General features: G+C 35.2%; 1 protein-coding gene across 1 annotated transcript in view; it reads right to left on the bottom strand.

Annotated features, from left to right (window-relative positions):
• Positions 1 to 18,269, bottom strand: part of LOC126973765 (reversion-inducing cysteine-rich protein with Kazal motifs) — a 93,734-nt gene that overhangs the window by 18,159 nt on the left and 57,306 nt on the right. Inside the window, exons 4-7 of the mRNA XM_050821083.1 lie at positions 10,224 to 10,307; positions 6,407 to 6,443; positions 4,040 to 4,222; positions 1,851 to 2,030 (exon numbers count right to left, since the gene is read on the bottom strand). Of these exons, the coding sequence (XP_050677040.1) occupies positions 1,851 to 2,030; positions 4,040 to 4,222; positions 6,407 to 6,443; positions 10,224 to 10,307 (484 nt within the window). The remainder of the gene's footprint in view (positions 1 to 1,850; positions 2,031 to 4,039; positions 4,223 to 6,406; positions 6,444 to 10,223; positions 10,308 to 18,269) is intronic.

Here is an 18,269-nt window from a genome sequence, read left to right as displayed (position 1 = left end):
ATAGTTAATTTCGGTTTTTCTATTCGAATTCAAAAGCTTTCAATATTACGGCAGGGAACGGAAAAGGAGACTTTCCTCCCCTGAGGTGCCTAGCTGCCACAAAGCGCGTGGCGCCCATGACAGTCTTAAGCCGCCGCGCGATAACGACATCAACGGGCTCGGGTTACAATAAAATTTATTGCTTTTGAAGTGTTTTGGCTTGTTTATAAAAACGAACGTCAATGCTTTTGTTATTAAACAAGCTAGCGCTTTGATAGATAACATAAACAATAGATACTGCGTAATTAAAACAAATTTCGTTTAAATAGGGCTCTCATGCATTTTTTATGATTTTTTTAGATTTACTTACAGATTACATTTCGATTATTAGTAATGAATGTAGTAATTTTTTATAACTAAAACAAACTTCAAAGTTACTAATTAGTAATAGAATAGTTACTAAAACATCATAGGTAATATAAAAAGAATTTTTAAATCGACTGGTACAGATAATTTGTACGGCTGACCGCATTTTGACGGCTTGGCGTATTTTACACAGATAAAGTTTTAAAATTAAATATTTTTACTTTCATAGTCTGTTAAATTATCTTTCTTGTGGTATATCGTGTAGCTTGTCTTACTTACTCTGTGTATATTTAACGAAAAAATAACTGCTACCGTTGCTACTACCGCACTCAACGGTAGTTTAGAGCAGACATAATATGTCTGATTGGCACCTCGGGGGTTTCATCATTTTTGTTCTACCTAAAGAACAATCAAACAATTATGTCTCGCTTTACGTTCTCGCTTTCGCGCAAAAAACTTTCGAACAACAGCAAGGAAACACATCTTATTTTGATGGTTGTTCCAAATATCAACTCAAAAAACAATTATATACAAAAAATATTTTATACTTACATTCAGTAATGTTACGAGTGTATGAAAAGAGTTTTATGTTTAAATAAAACACTTTTGAAGAGATTAAACCGCGTGTAATTGTAACTGTGTTTTTACATTAGATTTTTGCGTTAAAGTTACATTTTTATTATTATTTTAGTTAACGTTTCAAGACCTTTCCAGATCTAGTTTTCAGGGGGACTGCAGATGAAATAGAAAATAACTATCTTGATTCATTTCATCTGCAGTCCCAGTTACAATTACACGCGTTTTAATCCATTAAAAAGTGTTTTATTTAAATGTGTAACACTCGCGTTGATTAAAGAAAATAGTAAGAGTTTTATCTACAATGCATTTAGTGCTGAAGGTTTTTATTCTAGATTTATATAATATTATTCATCTTATTACAAGTATAATAAAAAAATAAGTAGCCAAAAACCATCTAGGTTAAAATTCGCATCGAATGGTGGTAGTTCCATGTCGATACAATCAGTTGTTTAGGCGTGATTAAGCCTCAAACAAAGACCATTTTCATTATATATATATACAAGCCGTTCACGCCCGCTTCGCTGGGCGAATTTTAAAAGGAAATAAATTAAACAATAAAAAAAGGAATGTGTGGTTTTATGAAACCACGGTAAAGTGAAAAGTTTTTTCACATTAAAGACATTTAACTAAAAATAGCTTGGAGCACAGGCACAAATGAGTAATAGTCTATACACTACATGGTTAGCTGCTGCGAACTATAGGCGCCGCCCGACCGTCACGCGACATGCGACACACACAGACGAAAAAGTTTGAGACGATGTTATACAAGTTTCACTTTAATAAGTAGCCATAAACCATCTTGGATAAGTTTCGCAGCGAATGGTGGTAGTTTATGTCTACTGTCGATACGATCAGTGGTTTAGGCGTGAAACAAAGACCTTTTTATACATATATAGATACATATAAGATGTAAATTTTCGGCTCACATTTAGAAGTATCCGTATGTACAGTAGACGCTGTAAGATCAGTGAGACATTTCAGCAAAGCAGGTGACTGTTCGCAGGCCTCCGCTGCCTTCTCCCTTGATGAAGTACTGGCACTGGAGTGTCCCACCTTCCACACCGCATGGGAACATGCCTCGTGACAGCTGAGCGACTGGGTTTGCGCTAAAATAAAAATAAGCTGTTTATTGTTTAAGAAAGTAATTGATAATACTTACCATTGGATATTCATCTCGACGTACGACCACCATAAGAATCCGCGACAAACTGTACTTTTTAACTTTAGAACAGTACACTTTAAATATTTTATATCTTTAAACGAGCAATTCTTGTACATTGGTGTAATTAGTCCCAGAGGTGCGGGTTATCAACTTACATATGTATCTTATTACATTTCATCCTACAAAGTGACGATTATCATTATTTTTAAATTATCAAACAGCTTGAAACCGGAATATTACTATTTGTAACAGTCATTATTGGAGTTTCATGTCAATTTCTCCGTAATATTTTTCTCAAATTGTATTTAATAATATTGTTTCGGCCGTTTTGTTTTATTTACATAATCCAAGAAGGATTCCCTAAGCCTTAGTGGAAGCCTTCGGCCTACGTTCAAAGGAACGCCGACCGAAGTTGGCGCGCACGCATACGTCACTCGACAATGACGTTTGTATGCAAACTTGACACTTAAAATCTCTGAAGATCGTTTAAGGCCCAGCGCCCATTATCGGCATCGGTACGACTGAGGATTTTAGGTGGCAAATAGCAATATACTATAACATAATGGCAATAAAGTAGAAATTTCCATGATATATGGTCGTAATAACAAAAATACCGCTTCGGTATGCTTGAGGCTGCTGTATTGGCAGCCTTGAGAATGCTTCGGGATGCTTTGGCATCCTTCGGTACGATACAATTCACATAGCTAGCTTGTAACAACTATGAGACTGTTATGATGAGAAATACAATATTGAGACGCTTCGGCAAGCTACAGGACGGTGCGGCATCCTTAAGGACGCCTCGTCATCTCTAAGAACGTTGCAGCATGCCAAAGCATAATTGCCGATAGTGTGCGCTTGCATGTAGTTGCCGAAGGATCCTTTTCCTTGCCGATGCCGACAATGGGCGCCGTGCCTAAGACGCAAACACTTGTGCTGTGATAACATTTGAGTAATTTGGTGTATTAAAGTGGGTTTGGTGCCAGTTTTATTCGTATAAAAGTGCTACAGTCCAAAAAGTGGTCGCTTTTCCCGACTCGTGGTAACCAGTGTGACTACGAGTAATTTTTTTCCTCGTCGTCACACCAAGGGTTTTACTACACCCTGTTGGTAATTGATTTTATAAGTGATGTGTCAATTTCAATTCTCATGATCTCGACATTCTCGATAGTTTAGATAACGAATGACTACGCACGGAAAATGTTTTTTTCCTCCTCTTCACACCACGGGTTTAACTGCACCTTAATTAAAGTAGTATTTCCGTAAAATGGCCTAAATATATATAATTATTTAATAAGTTTCGTTTGCGTATTAATAATAAATTTATCATTTTAAATTTTTTCTATTTCCTTAGGTTTTTTTCAATGTCAATGTCCGCTTCCTCTTTTAAGACAGTTAACAGTTTATTAACTATCACACAATTATTGTTAATTATATTGTTTAATGAGGAGTGCCTGCAATGAAACTTGCATGTTTCAGCCAGTATTTCTTCATGTTCGTTGAAAATTCTTTTACTTTGCCAACCGAGGCACTCAAAACTTTAATTATGGTGCAGTTAAGCCCGTGGTGTGAAGACGAGGAAAAAATATTACTCGTAGTCACACTGGTGTGACCACGTGTCGGGAATGAAAGCGATGTATTTTGTACATTTCGCCTGCCTGGAGTCGTAATCGGGGCCCCGAACCGTGAAGACGGCTGTACAGAAGAACGATAATTCAAGTAAGTGCCTCCATTCCTCTTTGGTGAAGGGATGATTTCAGGGTTGTGCTGTGAATGACGAAACGGCCGATACTGAAAACAACGACCGATTATGCAAACTACGGACTTCCCCAACTCGTAATACCCGCCCGCTTAAGAGCCTAGAATTTAACTGGAGCTCAGTACGCCCATCATATGTGGCGCGTACAAATATTATAAATAATACTAATTATTTAGTACGCAAAGATATGAACTAACAACAGCACCACTGTGCTTCTTGTTGTTTCTGCACGCAGTCGAAGAATGCGATCTCGTCAGATCTTCGGCAGGATGTCGACAGTGCTTGGGTGTCTGATGCCGTGGCGCAAGCTCGTCGACACCGCGGGGAGTACCCGAGGGAACAACACGCGCGGCCCCACCATCCAGAACCAGACACAACTTCTGGAAATCACATTTAAAAATCAATTTATGCAATTACATACCACTAATATGATTGAATAATATTATCTTTAGTAAGGCCAACGAGAGGAGATAAAGAATGTAAACAAAGTTTCAGAGGTTCAAAACAATTCCATTTGAATAAATTATATAAAACCATTCACCAGTGGGAGGCTCCTTTGCACAGGAAGCCGGCTAGATAATGGGTACCACAACAAAAGTCTCAAAGTGACGAGCGCAATTGTAGTGCCGCTTAGAAATGTTAAAAATTCCATCCTATTGCTTCAGAATGGCAAAATGAAAAATGAATTTTGTCACTGTTGAGAGTTAATGCCGCAAATTTCCGAGTAAATCACTGGATTAGGACTAGCTGATTTTATATAAAGCCGACTCTGGGTATTCTAAAGTCTATTATATATCTTGTACGGTTACTTTTATTTGTTCTCCCGATATCCTAACGTCACTATAATAAATATGTTCAATCAATCTAAAGACTTAATTAAATTTAAAGATTAAATACTACAGCTGCTTTTGAAACATTAGAGCACTTAAATAAAAATTACAAGACTCTTATAGTACAACACTTGAAGGATTTATTATCTAGACAAATTTATGTTCAGATTGTTTTTTTTTTATGGAAAAGGTGGAATAACGAGCGTACTGGTCAAGTGATCACGCCGCCCACATTCTCTTGTAAGGTGTACGCGCTTTTTTTGAGGTTACCCATGTCGTATCGTCCCGGAAACACCGCACAAGGAAGTTCATTCCACAGCTTTGTAGAACGTGGAAGAAAGCTCCTTGAAAACCGCACTGTGGAGGACCGCCACACATCCAGATGGTAGGGATGATATCCTAACTTGTGGCGTGTCGTGTGAAAGTGGAATTCTGTGGCAGGAATCAGGTGAAACAGCACTTCGGAATACTCCCCGTGATAACGGATAGTATCGCGGTAGAGGATGTCTGAAAGACTGAAAACAATCCTAGCAAACCTATTGATAATACTGTCAGCAGGCTTGTAGTAAACACTAAACAATTCAATTAGCAAAGCTGGTTATTACAGCAAGTTTTTAAAAAGTCATTTTCAACGATTTTTTATGGGAATACGACGAGATGAGCAGGAGGGTAATTGATACGCCTTGCCCATTTCAATGCAGCAGCGCTCAGGATTCTTGAAAAACCTCAAAAATTCTGAGCGGCCTACAATTGCGCTCGTCACTTTGAGACATAAGATGTTGTCTCATTTGCCCTGTAATTTCACTAGCTACGGCGCCGTTCGGACCGAAACATAATAATGCTTACACATTACTGCTTCACGGCAGAAATAGGCGCCGTTATGGTACCCATAATCTAGCCGGCATCCTGTACAAAGGAGCCTCCCACTAGTAAACGATTCCCTTGGCTCAATTAAATTTAAAATACTAAAACATTTTAAAGTCATCAGCTAGAAGACGTCCACTGCTGGATAAAGGCCTTCCCCAAAGATCTCCACGACGACCGGTCCTGCGCTGCCCTCATCAAACGTATTCCGGCGATCTTGACCGATCGTCGGTCCATCTTGTGGGGTACCTACTAATACTAAAGATATAGAAATTTGTAGTGTATTAATTTTTTTTGATCAACGCGAGTGTTACACATTTAAATAACACACTTTTAAACGATTAAAACGAGTGTCATTGTAACTGTGTTTTTACATTAGATTTTTGCGTAAAAGTTAAACTTTTTAATTTTTTTTTACTCAAGCCGAAGTTTCAAGATTAATTTAGAGATTATTATTTCAATAGAGAAGACGGTCTAAAATTATCTAATACCTGGGATCCAATAATCTCTAAATTAAAACCCACAACTACACATACCAAAAAAATAATAGGACACTGAGTTCATTTTGCCAAAAACCATCTGTCTACAGCAAATACCACATCCGAGGCAATAAATGACGCTAAACTTCATAATGACAACCATGACAAATATTATCTTTGACTCATTTTATTTGCAGTCCCACTGAAAACGAGATCTGGAACGATCTTGAAACGTCGGTTTAACTAAAATAAAACAATTAACTGTTACGCAAAAATGTAAAGAAAATACACAGTTATAATAACACGCGTTTTAATCCTTTAAAACTGTTTTATTTAAGTGTATTAATTGACAAAAATCTTAAGTTATCTAACAAATAATTACTCAACTTACCCTGTATTGTTTGGTTCATGCATATCCAGAACTCTATCTGTGAAAGATAAAAATAGAACAGGATTTATTCGTCTTTCAAGCCGTCATTTGTACTCATTATACTATGAATGAAATTTGATACATGGGTAATCCAAGACATGTGTAAGCCTCCCCAATTACAATACAATACCGATAGGCGGTTTATTGACGATAAAGGAGTAAAGACAAATGGCAGAGTGGACGAGAGAACATAATTCAGGAATGCTCTATAAACGCCGCGTCTAGACGCTTGATGCCAATTATGATTTGCACATGTTTATTTTTATATAAAAAGGCATAAAAGGCATTTATTTTCTCAAAATTGATACCTTTAGAATTATTTTTGATATAATTACTAATACTAGTACCGCTTCGGAAACAAATGGCGTTCTGAGACAGAAGAAGCGGGGCAAGAAACTCTCCCAGCTATCTTTTTTGCGCTCTTTTTGATAAAATATACAATATTGTACTGTCATTGTTATTGCTATAAAATAATCATAATGTAGTCCCAGGCTGTCCTATAACTTAGATATTCAGCTGTGGAGTAGTAGGATTTACGACAGAGCCATTTTTTAATAAAACATTTAAATTTATTTATAGATAATGCCTAAACAGTGGCTGATACTTTATTATAAAAGTGTATACTCTCCTTAAAGCTATTGTGCATCTTATAGTTTAATCAAATCAGATACTAGTTAATTTTAGAGTCTAACGAGTTATATATAGAATAGAATATTATTTTCATAGTTCTAAACCAGATAGAACAGGAAGAGGACTCGACAATCTGAATATGTAATCAAAAATTGGAAATACATAAAATTAAGGTAATTTCCTTATAATACTAATATTTTTCTATTTATTCTTGTTTTAATAATTCCTGTATCATTGTGAAATCTCTACAGCTTACAATTCAAAAGAGCTATAGTTTTCAAGAGTACTTGTGGTGGCTGGATGATCGTATTAAAAGAAACTCGGCTTTATGTGTTTAAAATTAAAGTTAATATATTTTTATAATCGCTAATGAAATGCTCGCAAAATACCTTTATTTATTTACGGTGTGTATGGATTGTACTCGATAATTCTTGTTTTTACGTATTAGTTTACATTTACTTTTTTTGACTTACTCGTGTAAGGAGTTGCGTATTAGGCGTTTGAGTATTTTTATTGCATCACTTTACATATATTGTAACTGAAATGATTTGTAAAAAGATGAAGCTGTAAATGTTGATTTAAAAGAGTAGCAATGAGTTTCTTGCCATTCCTTCATATTGAAGCCCAACCCTATCCGAAGGCGGTAAATATAGAAGGATAAGAAATTTTTTTACATTCATAAGTGTCATTTCTTTGCCCTATGGAAAAGGAGGAGAAACGAGCGTACGGGTCACCTGGTGTTAAGTGATCACCACCGCCCACATTCTCTTGCAATACCAGAGGGTTCACAGGAGCGTTGCCGGGCTTTAAGAAAGGTGTACGCGCTTTTTTTAAGGGACCCATGTCGTCCCGAAAACACCGCACAAGTAAGCTCATTTCACAGCTTTGCAGAAGTAGCGTGTTGAATGCGTTTTTATAAACGCTTGTCCGTCGTGTTGTGAGTGCCTTCAGTTTAGAAATACCTACATAAAGTACGCATATCGTTTTACATTCGTTTAATATAATAATTGATACGGCGGCGTTGATCAATAGAAGCATGGCCGAGCCAGCAAAATATTGAGTTTACGATGAATGCAGATTGTTAGGTTCTTCTACCTTCATTGACATTTTTATAAGTTCAGCCGGTAGGTGATCAAGCCCCCGCCCACAAAATACTTACTATTTAAAAACGTTATAACAATAATTATAAAAAAAATGCCAGTTGTAGAGACTGCCGATAGAATTGAAAACTCAGAAATTTTTGTATTAAAATTTGAAATCTTATAATGTTTAAAAACAATTAAATTATTAATTTCAATTTATTTTTAAACTTTTCAATATATTAACGCACGACGGCATTTTTAAAATAATTTATTGCGACGCAAACTGATCTGTCAAGGACGATGGCAAATCTCATAATGGCAGCCGATCGGCGTGAAGTGTATGCGTGGGGCTATGTATTTACACGTTTGCCGGCTTGTTTTGGTGCCTCACTGTTATGTAAGGTGACACGGAGTCCTTATTTTTTTACTCGTCCGTGATCTCAATATATATATAATTTTTTTAAATAATATATTACTCAAACAAAACACTATTTCTACAATTCATAGTGCAAATTTAAAATTCAAATATTTTTATTCAAAGGTGGGTATTAATATCGCTTACTGAAAGTCAAAAACTACCACTCATTTCAAAAGGTATGCCTGAGACCTGAGAAGAACATACAACGTATTGAACGTTTCGCGAAATCCATCCAATTTCTCTTATAAGGTATACACAACATTAATGTTGCACAATGCGTCAGCTGTATAGCTACAGATACACTGCTATATAAGCATTTCGCTGACGTGAACTCACTAGATTTCACCCATCTAAAAACTGTGTATCTATATACATTTATATTTATTTTTTTAATAATTTATTTATCGCGTCAGTCATGTTATGTTAGTCCGTATAATGGACCCCGAGGCAGTGTTGGTTGCGTTTTAAAAGGCCGACGAAGAAACCTCTAAGGATGAATGGGCAAAGTTCTTTTCACTATATTTTTCATTCACATGGACGATATTTTAAAAAGATATAATAAAACTTTAAAAATTGCAAATTTAAACAGTTTTTGAATTTCTAAGAACTTTTAGTTTGACCCTCGTAGCTATCTTTTCCACTGCCAGACTCTTATTTTAATTTATATTGTCGGCATTTTGCATTATTGCACAAGGCCTTCGTCTCCAGGGAGGATGTAAATAAACTGGTTGATACCTACGTGCATATTCCTTAATCAGATATAGTATCTATCATATTTTGAAAACGTTTCATCTATTTATTTTTATTCATAGTATCTTAATTTGGACTGTTATGTTATAATATTGTCGCGTAGCAACGCTTCGACGTAACTGACGAGAGTTGTCAAACTTCAAGACATTGATAATTTCAACAGCTCTGTCAGCAATACTCGTAGCTTTAGCGTAAAAGTGTTTACTTTAGACGCTGTAGACTCGGGTTCGATACATCTACCAGTGTATGGAATTTTTTGGGTTTTGTAAAGTTAATGGAAATTTCTAGTAAGTTCAGAATCAAATCGAACAGAAAAAAAGGAATGGAAAATGTGTAAGCAGGATAAAAGTAGTTAAAAGAATTTTCTTGGACAATTTAAACTTAAAGATGGAATGGGAGAATCATTTTGAAAATAGAATAGATCCGGGGGTATATAAGCAGTACTAAGCGTGGCCTACGGAGTTCTAGTTCTGACTCGAAAGTGTTAAGGAAGAAGAAGAAGAAAAGAAGAAATAGTGAAGAGTGGAAGTGTTCCAAGAAGAAGAAGATAGAAGAGACTTAGTGTTCTGTGCGGTGTGACGCGTTGAAGGTACCGCCGCCCACAAGAGGAACAGCGGCAGACCGGCGTAGTGCATGTTCGAAAAAAAAATGAACGAGACTCGTTCCTATAAGCGGTATTATTTCCAATCCCTGACCCACCCCCGTGTCAATATAATTCCCGCGAGTTGAAAATGGGACAGTCCGCCATATTAGTGACGCCAGTTACAAGCAGACACTTCAAAAATTTATATGACAAGGTCCCTGTTTCAACGCACGAATTACCGAAAATACCCTAATAATCTAAATTAGTTTCGAAAAAGTTATTTAAGTTAATCAAATAAATTCAGAAAAAATTTACCAGCTGTGGTGTACAGAATTTATAAATATTCTGTATTCTTTCTTCTCGCATTGCGGAGTCTGATGCGATTTCTACCAATGACATCTGTAACAAAAACATAATTGATTACATACGATGACAAAAGGACGCTTATTATTATTGGTAATTTTTTAATTTAGTTTAATTTTATAATGATAACAACATGACAGTGGTATATCACAGCCTATGTTCTCGATCTCGTTCCCGTGGAATTTAGAAAAAAAGTCTGAATAAAATATTACTGCTGTTCACTTCCTTTATAATATAACATTAGTTTAATTCACCGACTAATAATAAAAGACTGACCGACAGTTTACTCTACATCTAGAAATACATACCTACCTACAAAGCATAAACAAAGATATCTACAGAGCGCAAAAAAAAAAAAAATCTGGGAGAGTTTCTTGTGCCGCTTCTTCTTTTCCGAAGCGGTAGTAGTGTCTAGTATATTAGAAATGAGATCAAAAAGAAGTCTAAAGGAACCAATTTTGAGAAAATAAATGCCTTTTATACACCTAAACATTATTGAGTGTTTGTTAATATAACAATTTTATTAATATGTATAAAATGCATTTTTTTTTCTCAAAATGTAGCAGAAACAAATTGCGTGCTGAGAGAGAAGAAACGGCATAATAAGCTCGCTCAGTATTCATTTTTGGGCTTGTTAAAAAAAATGTGCTGTTGTTATTTCAATAATAGATTTACACATATTTGTGTAAGTTTTATTAAACTGAAAACAAAATATTATGAACGATGCGGGAATCGAACACGTGACCTCTCGCGTTCCGTGCGAGCGCTGTTCCAACTGAGCCGACAGTTCGAGTGACTTATCGTCATAAAATCTTGTATGCTTTTTTAAACTTAAACTTCGTGGATTAATTACACAAATAAAACTGAAAACAATATTTTATGAACGATTCGGGACTCGAACCCGCGACCTCTCGCGTTCCGTGCGAGCGCTCTTTCCAACTGAGGCAACCGTTCGAGTGACGTATCGTTTATAAAATTATGTTTTCAGTTTTATTTGTGTAATTAATCCCAGAAGTTAGGGTTATCACTTAAAAACATAACAAATAATAAATTTAGCTTAACAAGGATTTTGATCAGGAAATTGCAGAAGATTTATTGTATTGATTTACAACTGATTCAATGCGATTACACAGGAATTGGGTGAACAGGATCACTATTCGAGATCCAGTATGCTTTGCCAACACAGGCTCGCAATAACAGACACATTTATAATAATTATATTCGTCTAAAATCAACATAATATGATATCCAGTCATTAATGAAACTATTAATTATATTTTGTAATATTTGCAGTTCTTCTTAGAGACAACTTATATGTTAAAGTTACGTAACTACAGTGAAATATGTTGGGTTCTTATTTAGTTTTAACTTACATAATTTTAACCTTCGTAAATTTATACTTACCCCCTTATTCATAATAGTCTGCTAACTTAAAGCATTGCTAATTCTCACTCTGTCTTCTTCTATCGACCTAAGTCAGAGTGTGAAAAAACCCTCCTAAGCGGCTGTTTAAAGTTAGCGGACCATTATGAATAAGGGGGTTAGAGTCTACATAGAACCTCTTGGTGCTAGACAATCGATGAAAACAGGCCAGGTTTATTACTTTAGTGTGCGTTACAAGATACGTCTTGCACTCGCGATTTGTATGACACATGTTTATATGTATGTGTTCGTGCAATGCTCAAAATAGAGTTTAAGGCGCGGTCATACTTCAATATCCACAAAATTTGGTTTCTTAGAGAGTCGATTACAACATAACGCAATGAAAATAATCCGACGCAAAAAATACAGTGCACAAAGAAGGACTTAAAGAAAAACTTGAACCGAATAGAATATTTATATATAATTTGAAATATCCAATAAAAAATTGGGAAGTTGCTACCCAAAAATAAACTTTGGAGTTTAATATCTCGGAATTTTCAGCGATAACAATATTCTTTTTTTTAAAGAATTTAATAGAATTAGTATTTTTCTAGAACTAAAACCGAACAATTATTCAATTTTATATGTATATTTTGAATAAACAAAAGAAAATCAGTAAAATAAATGCCCATTTGCAGCTTAGCCACATGACCAACACAAATATTGTACTGCTGGTTGTAGCGTTTACAATCCTAGTCAGTCCGCGCCTTAACTATCAACTTAATTTAATTTTAATTTTTTATTGAATACACACATAAAATACATAATATCTTTCCTTTCCAAACTAATACGACTCAAATTGTGTAATTTTAATATTCTTAATCATAACCCTCGCCGGCTCCTTTAGAAATAAATAAACAATTTCCAAATATTTACTGTCCACTCAGTAGATATCTCAACAAAATGGTTGGCGTCTCGACGAAACATTTATATCGCTTTAAAGTAAATATGAGTATTATTTATCAACCGCGACGTAAACACACTTAAGTAAAATTAACTAAACACAACGCTCAAGATCAATGTCGAAGGCGTCATATATGCGTTTATATAATTTTGAATGAATATTGAATTAAAAAGTAACGGGTTTCACATCCGGAGTGCCGGCAGAAGTGCAAACTTGAACATTAAGGTTGTGTATTTTTGAACATTTTGGAATGGTTAGGGAATAATTTCGCACGAATTGCTTAATTTCTTAGTTAAATACAATATTCATTTATTGCGCTATCGTACACAAAAATAACAATATATATGACATCAAAAATTTAACACTTCAGAACTTATATAATTATTTTACATTAAAAAGTTTATCTCTCAGAAAAATCGACTGTCTTACGAATTTTCGATCAGATCACGTGTCCTGACGCGAGTTTAATATTTTATACCCATCCCAAGAAAAGTGTTCAACGCCGGTATAGAAGTTTTCACATCAATAATTAAACAGTAAGAATATGTCACGGCTGAGATTCGATCCCTCGACCTGGAGGTGTTTCGGCTTCACAATCACAATGATTCGACAACTGGTCCAATGACCGTAATATCATAATTGAAATAGCCGAACTGTTATTAGTTAGAAGTATAAAAAAAATAATCTAATATATAAAATTCTCATGTCGCGGTGTTTGTAGTTAAACTCCTTCGAAACGGCTTGACCGATTCTCATGAAATTTTGAGTGCATATTGGGTAGGTCTGAGAATCGGACATTTATTTTTCATCCCCCTACATGTTAAGGGTGGTCCACGCCAAATTTTTTATTATTTTTTTTTTTAATTCGTTTGATTATGAGTCAGCATTAAAAAATACATACAACTTCAAATTTTCACCCATCTACGATCTACAGTTACTTTTGTATCGCGATTTTAATATCGGCAATACAACGTTTGCTGGGTCAGCTAGTAATAAATAAATTATGATAGGAATCTTACTTTGTTATTACAAAAAAAAGTAAACATGTGTTGAACACTTGTTTAAAAAAAGTTCTATTACAAATCTGTATCTTTCTGTTGTGTTGTGTTAAACAATCTCTGCTTATATTTAAACATTCGAAGTCTTCGAGTCGAAGCTTGCCTAAGGTATGTCTAACGGATAGATTATATTCATATTATGGAACATTAAGATTAGATTATTATGATGACAGAAAGATGACAGCTGACAAAAATTGCGTTCCGTTCCTTTAATTGTTCCTGAACACTTCAGTTCTTCTGGAGGGCAAAGCCATATTGGCTTCGAAGAAACTGGGCGTCTTCAATAGAGCACGGCAATACTTTAAGCCGGCCCACATTTTAGCGCTCTACAAAGCGCAGGTCCAGCCAGACATGGAGTATTGCTGTCATCTCTGGTCTGACGCACCCCAGTATCAGCTCGATCCATTTGACCGCGTGCAACGCAAAGCAGCTCGAATTGTCGGGGACCTAGCGCTCTGTGAACGGCTGGATCACTTGGCGTTGCGTAGAGACGTCGCTTCATTGTGTGTCTTCTACCGCATTTATCACGGGGAGTGTTCCGAAGAGCTGTTTAACTTGATTCCTGCCGCGAATTCCACCTTCGCACGACACGCCACAAGTTAGGATATCATCCCCACCATCTGGATGTGTGGCGGTCCTCCACAATGCGGTTTTCAAGGAGCTTTCTTCCTCGTACTACGAAGCTGTTGAATGAGCTTCCTTGTGCGGTGTTTCCGGGACGATACAACATGGGTATCTTCAGAAAACCGCGTACACCTTCCTCAAAGGCCGGCAACGCTCTTGTGATTCCTCTGGTGTTGCAGGAGAGTGTGGGCGGCGGTGATCACTTAACACCAGGTGACCCGTACGCTCGTTTGTCCTCCTATTCCTTAAAAACAAGTTTATGTAATGGCGTTTTAGTTAAACACAAGCTAAACACAGTTTTGTAATGGAAAAAGGTAAACTCCGTTTTAGACGTCGTTCAAATAGTTAGACACTGTTTAACAAAACACGTGTCTAGTTAGACACTGTTTAAATTATTTTTTTAATAACACCGTAACTGTCTATCTCTAGATTAAATATAATTTGTATTTAAATCAATACGTGTAAGGCCAAGAGTAAGACGACGCCACATGTTTGTCCAAACTCCTAATTACCAGCCACACAAACAAACGAGCAAGGAATTTCGTTTCAGTGTGAAGTAATTAGATATTTCAAACGGGACACGTGGTGTTTGATTACGCTGCGATGATTAATATTGTTACAAATATAAAATGGAGGAATATATTACATTTCTTTACTTCTTAAGAGAAATCGTTAGTGGATATTTTTCCATACAAATGGTCTCGAATTTTTTCTCGAAGATACCGCAGTCGCAAAGTGCGGCAACTAATACTGCGTCCAAGTGGGCGTACTCGAGCCAGGCTCGAACAATGAACGACGATGACGTGCCACGTGATCTGTTAAGCTTTATAATAATTAAAACTAAAGTGTGTCAAGATGCCATGCACATAAGCATCTAAAAGTTGCCGTAATAAAAAAGCTGTTGTTCTTAGGTAGCGCGGTATCTAGTTGGAGCGCAGCGGAGATCAATCAATAGTCTTAGATTAAGATAATACAGTTTTAGGTGACCTGCGCAGAACTCAATCATTATCTTACATAATCTACTATAGGTCGTCTACTCATGCAGTATTCAAAATTAATGTGTCATTTTCCAGTACAAGTTCAAATCAAATTAAATGCTTTTAAGGAAAAAAAGGCATTTATTTTCTCAAAATTGATTCTTTTAGAATTCTTTATGATGTCATTTCTAAGATACTAGACTCTACTACCGCTTCGGAAACAAATTGCGCTCTGAGAGAGAAGAAGCGGCGCAAGAAACTCTCCCAGCATTCTTATTTTTTGCGCTCTTTTTAATCAAATATACAATATTGTATTGTCATTGCTATTGCCATAAAATAATCAAAATCTAGTCCCAGACTGTCGGATCACTTTGATATTCAGCTGTGGAGTAGTAAGATTTACGACAGAGCCATTTTTTAATAAAATATTTAAATTTATTTATAGATAATGCCTTAACAGTGGCTGGGACTTTATTTTAAAAATGTATACATTTACCCTTAAAGCTATTATGTATCTTATGAACCCAACTAGAATTAGTTACAAGCAATCCCTTATTTCTAGTGTTATAATAATGAAAATCACAATTAAGAGCAAAAAGGTGACGATTTTTGTGATATATATATATACTAGCTGCCCCGAAAGACGTTATTCTGTAGATAATAAAAAAAAATACTGTTTTATTGGAATTTGCTAATAATATTTCAAAACATCAAGAATTACTTCGTAAAAAATGCTCGCTGTTGCTATAATGAAACTGTTTCACAGCGGAACTGTCAAACCGTGCGTCACTAAATTCTCTCATAGAAAATATGTCTATACAAAACAAATATTGGAAATAAAAATAATTATGGGTCCCAAATCGAAATAAAATCTACCCTATCTCTCAAGTTGGACTAAACTGCACTCCAAGAAGTAATCCCGATTTAAATCCGTTCATTAGTTTAGGAGGCCATCGCGGACAAACAACGTGTCACGTAATATATATATTAAGATATATGACGGTAATATATTAAATTAAAAAATAGTGACATTAAAGGACTTATCTATGTAAGTTTTCTAGGATGTAACAATATATTCATTGCACACGGCTACATCAGCATTAGCTTTTAGTTGTACACAACACATGAATACGCGATGCATACAAATCACTTCCTTCACAATACATCAGTATTCATAATGTTCGTTATTTTAGCTCGACAGGCGGTGCATTCTTATCTGGCTCGTAAACAAGGTTATCGTAAGATCACGCTCTGTATTCTTTGGTGACGAATTTACACTTCGATACTGTGATAATGTTATCTTCTTAAAAAAAACTACGGCTAAAAAAGCCCACTTTAAAAACTGAAAAGTATCAATTAACTAAATAACTGTATAAAACCTTTAATATTAATAAAATACTATTATTTATATGTGCTACCAATGGATAAGGTTTAGGCCTTAGACAAAATAAGACTTAATATTAGAAACAGCTTACTTACTGTAATTATTAAGGATGTCTGGCCACGCGTGTCTGTCCGCTTGGGTTGTTTTGTTCTAGACGAAGCTATCCCGCTCAAAGTCACGCGTGGCGAGTGTAGGTACCAACTATTACATTTGGCTTGGCACCGACTTCAAAGCTATCAATATGAAAGCAATTATATCCTCCACGGACACAAGAATTTTCATAAAAAAAATTCGTAAAATGAAAAGTACTGGGCCAAACTATGTAAAAATTTTATGGAATCAAATGGCATCTATTCCGCATCCAACTAATGTAAAATTACGTAAATCTGATCATAAATCTCATAGAAATCGGTGTACATACATAAAAAATACCTAATCCTTTTTGAATTGAGTTAAAAATATATAAATCTAGAGTCTTGATGTTTGTTTCCAGTGAACTCCTAAACTAATGAACGTATTTTCACACTTCTCGGTTGTCGTCGTCATGAGGTGAATTATTAGATTATCTCAAATAATCAATAATAATATAATTAGATTTAGCAAATATCAATAATTGTATAGATATGTTTTCTAATAGTCTTTGTAGTTTATGACGCCTAGTTTTAGACACTCTGCGCCAGTTAGAGATTTAGCTTATCTTTATGTCCTGCATATTTATGTATTTTGAAATGTGTATCAGTTTTCACCTATTTTATAATACCTAGGATATTATTTTACTTCTTATGCATGCGTTTTTATATTATTAGTTAACGTTTACATGTATTTGCCTAAGTCGTGACAGTAACATAAGATAGCCTATTGCATTATATAATTCTACATTTATTTTAGTTAAATATGACGCCATTTTAAGTGTTTCCATTTAATTAACGTATATGTTAATCATAATATACTTAAAGGAGTGTTATTTTGTAAAGACTAATATATGTATGTTGTTTTTTGAACCAATAAATAAATGAATAAATAAGATCGTCGGGTTAACTCAAGTGATAATAAAAATGTAACTCTAATGCTAAATCTAATGTAGAAACACAGTTACGCTTGTAGCATTTTAATCCTTTAAAAAGTGTTTTATATATATGTGTAATACTCGGTTTAATATAAGAAAATAGTAAACACATAGGTACCTTTATACCAAGAAAAAGATGCTGCGGGGACAGAATGCGCACCATCGCTCGATAGATAAACAAATACCGCCATCCTAGCTAAACTCTCTTAGAAAAAAGCAATTCACTCGATTGAAGAAATAAACATTTTGACTGTTGCTTCTCAATACATTTTTGATAATGTTCTGTATGTTCATAAGCAATTTTCAAGAAACTGTGACATTCATAATGTTAACACGAGGAACAAACATAAATATATTATGCCTACTACTCGGTTGGGTCGAGTTAGTAAGTCTTTTGTTGGGCGATGTATATGCTTCTACAATATGATCCCAGAAAATGAACAAAGCAAATGTGTTACGAAATTTAAAAGAATTGTTAAAAAACGTTTGTGTGGGAAAGGTTACTATAGCATAAACGATTTTCTTAATGACACCACGGACTGGGAATAAAGCGAACACCCTCA

Source organism: Leptidea sinapis, chromosome 30, assembly GCF_905404315.1.
Source record: "Leptidea sinapis chromosome 30, ilLepSina1.1, whole genome shotgun sequence".
Lineage (NCBI taxonomy): Eukaryota > Metazoa > Arthropoda > Insecta > Lepidoptera > Pieridae > Leptidea > Leptidea sinapis.
The sequence above is the reverse complement of the archived record's forward strand: the minus strand, read 5'-3'. Positions and strand labels throughout refer to the sequence as shown.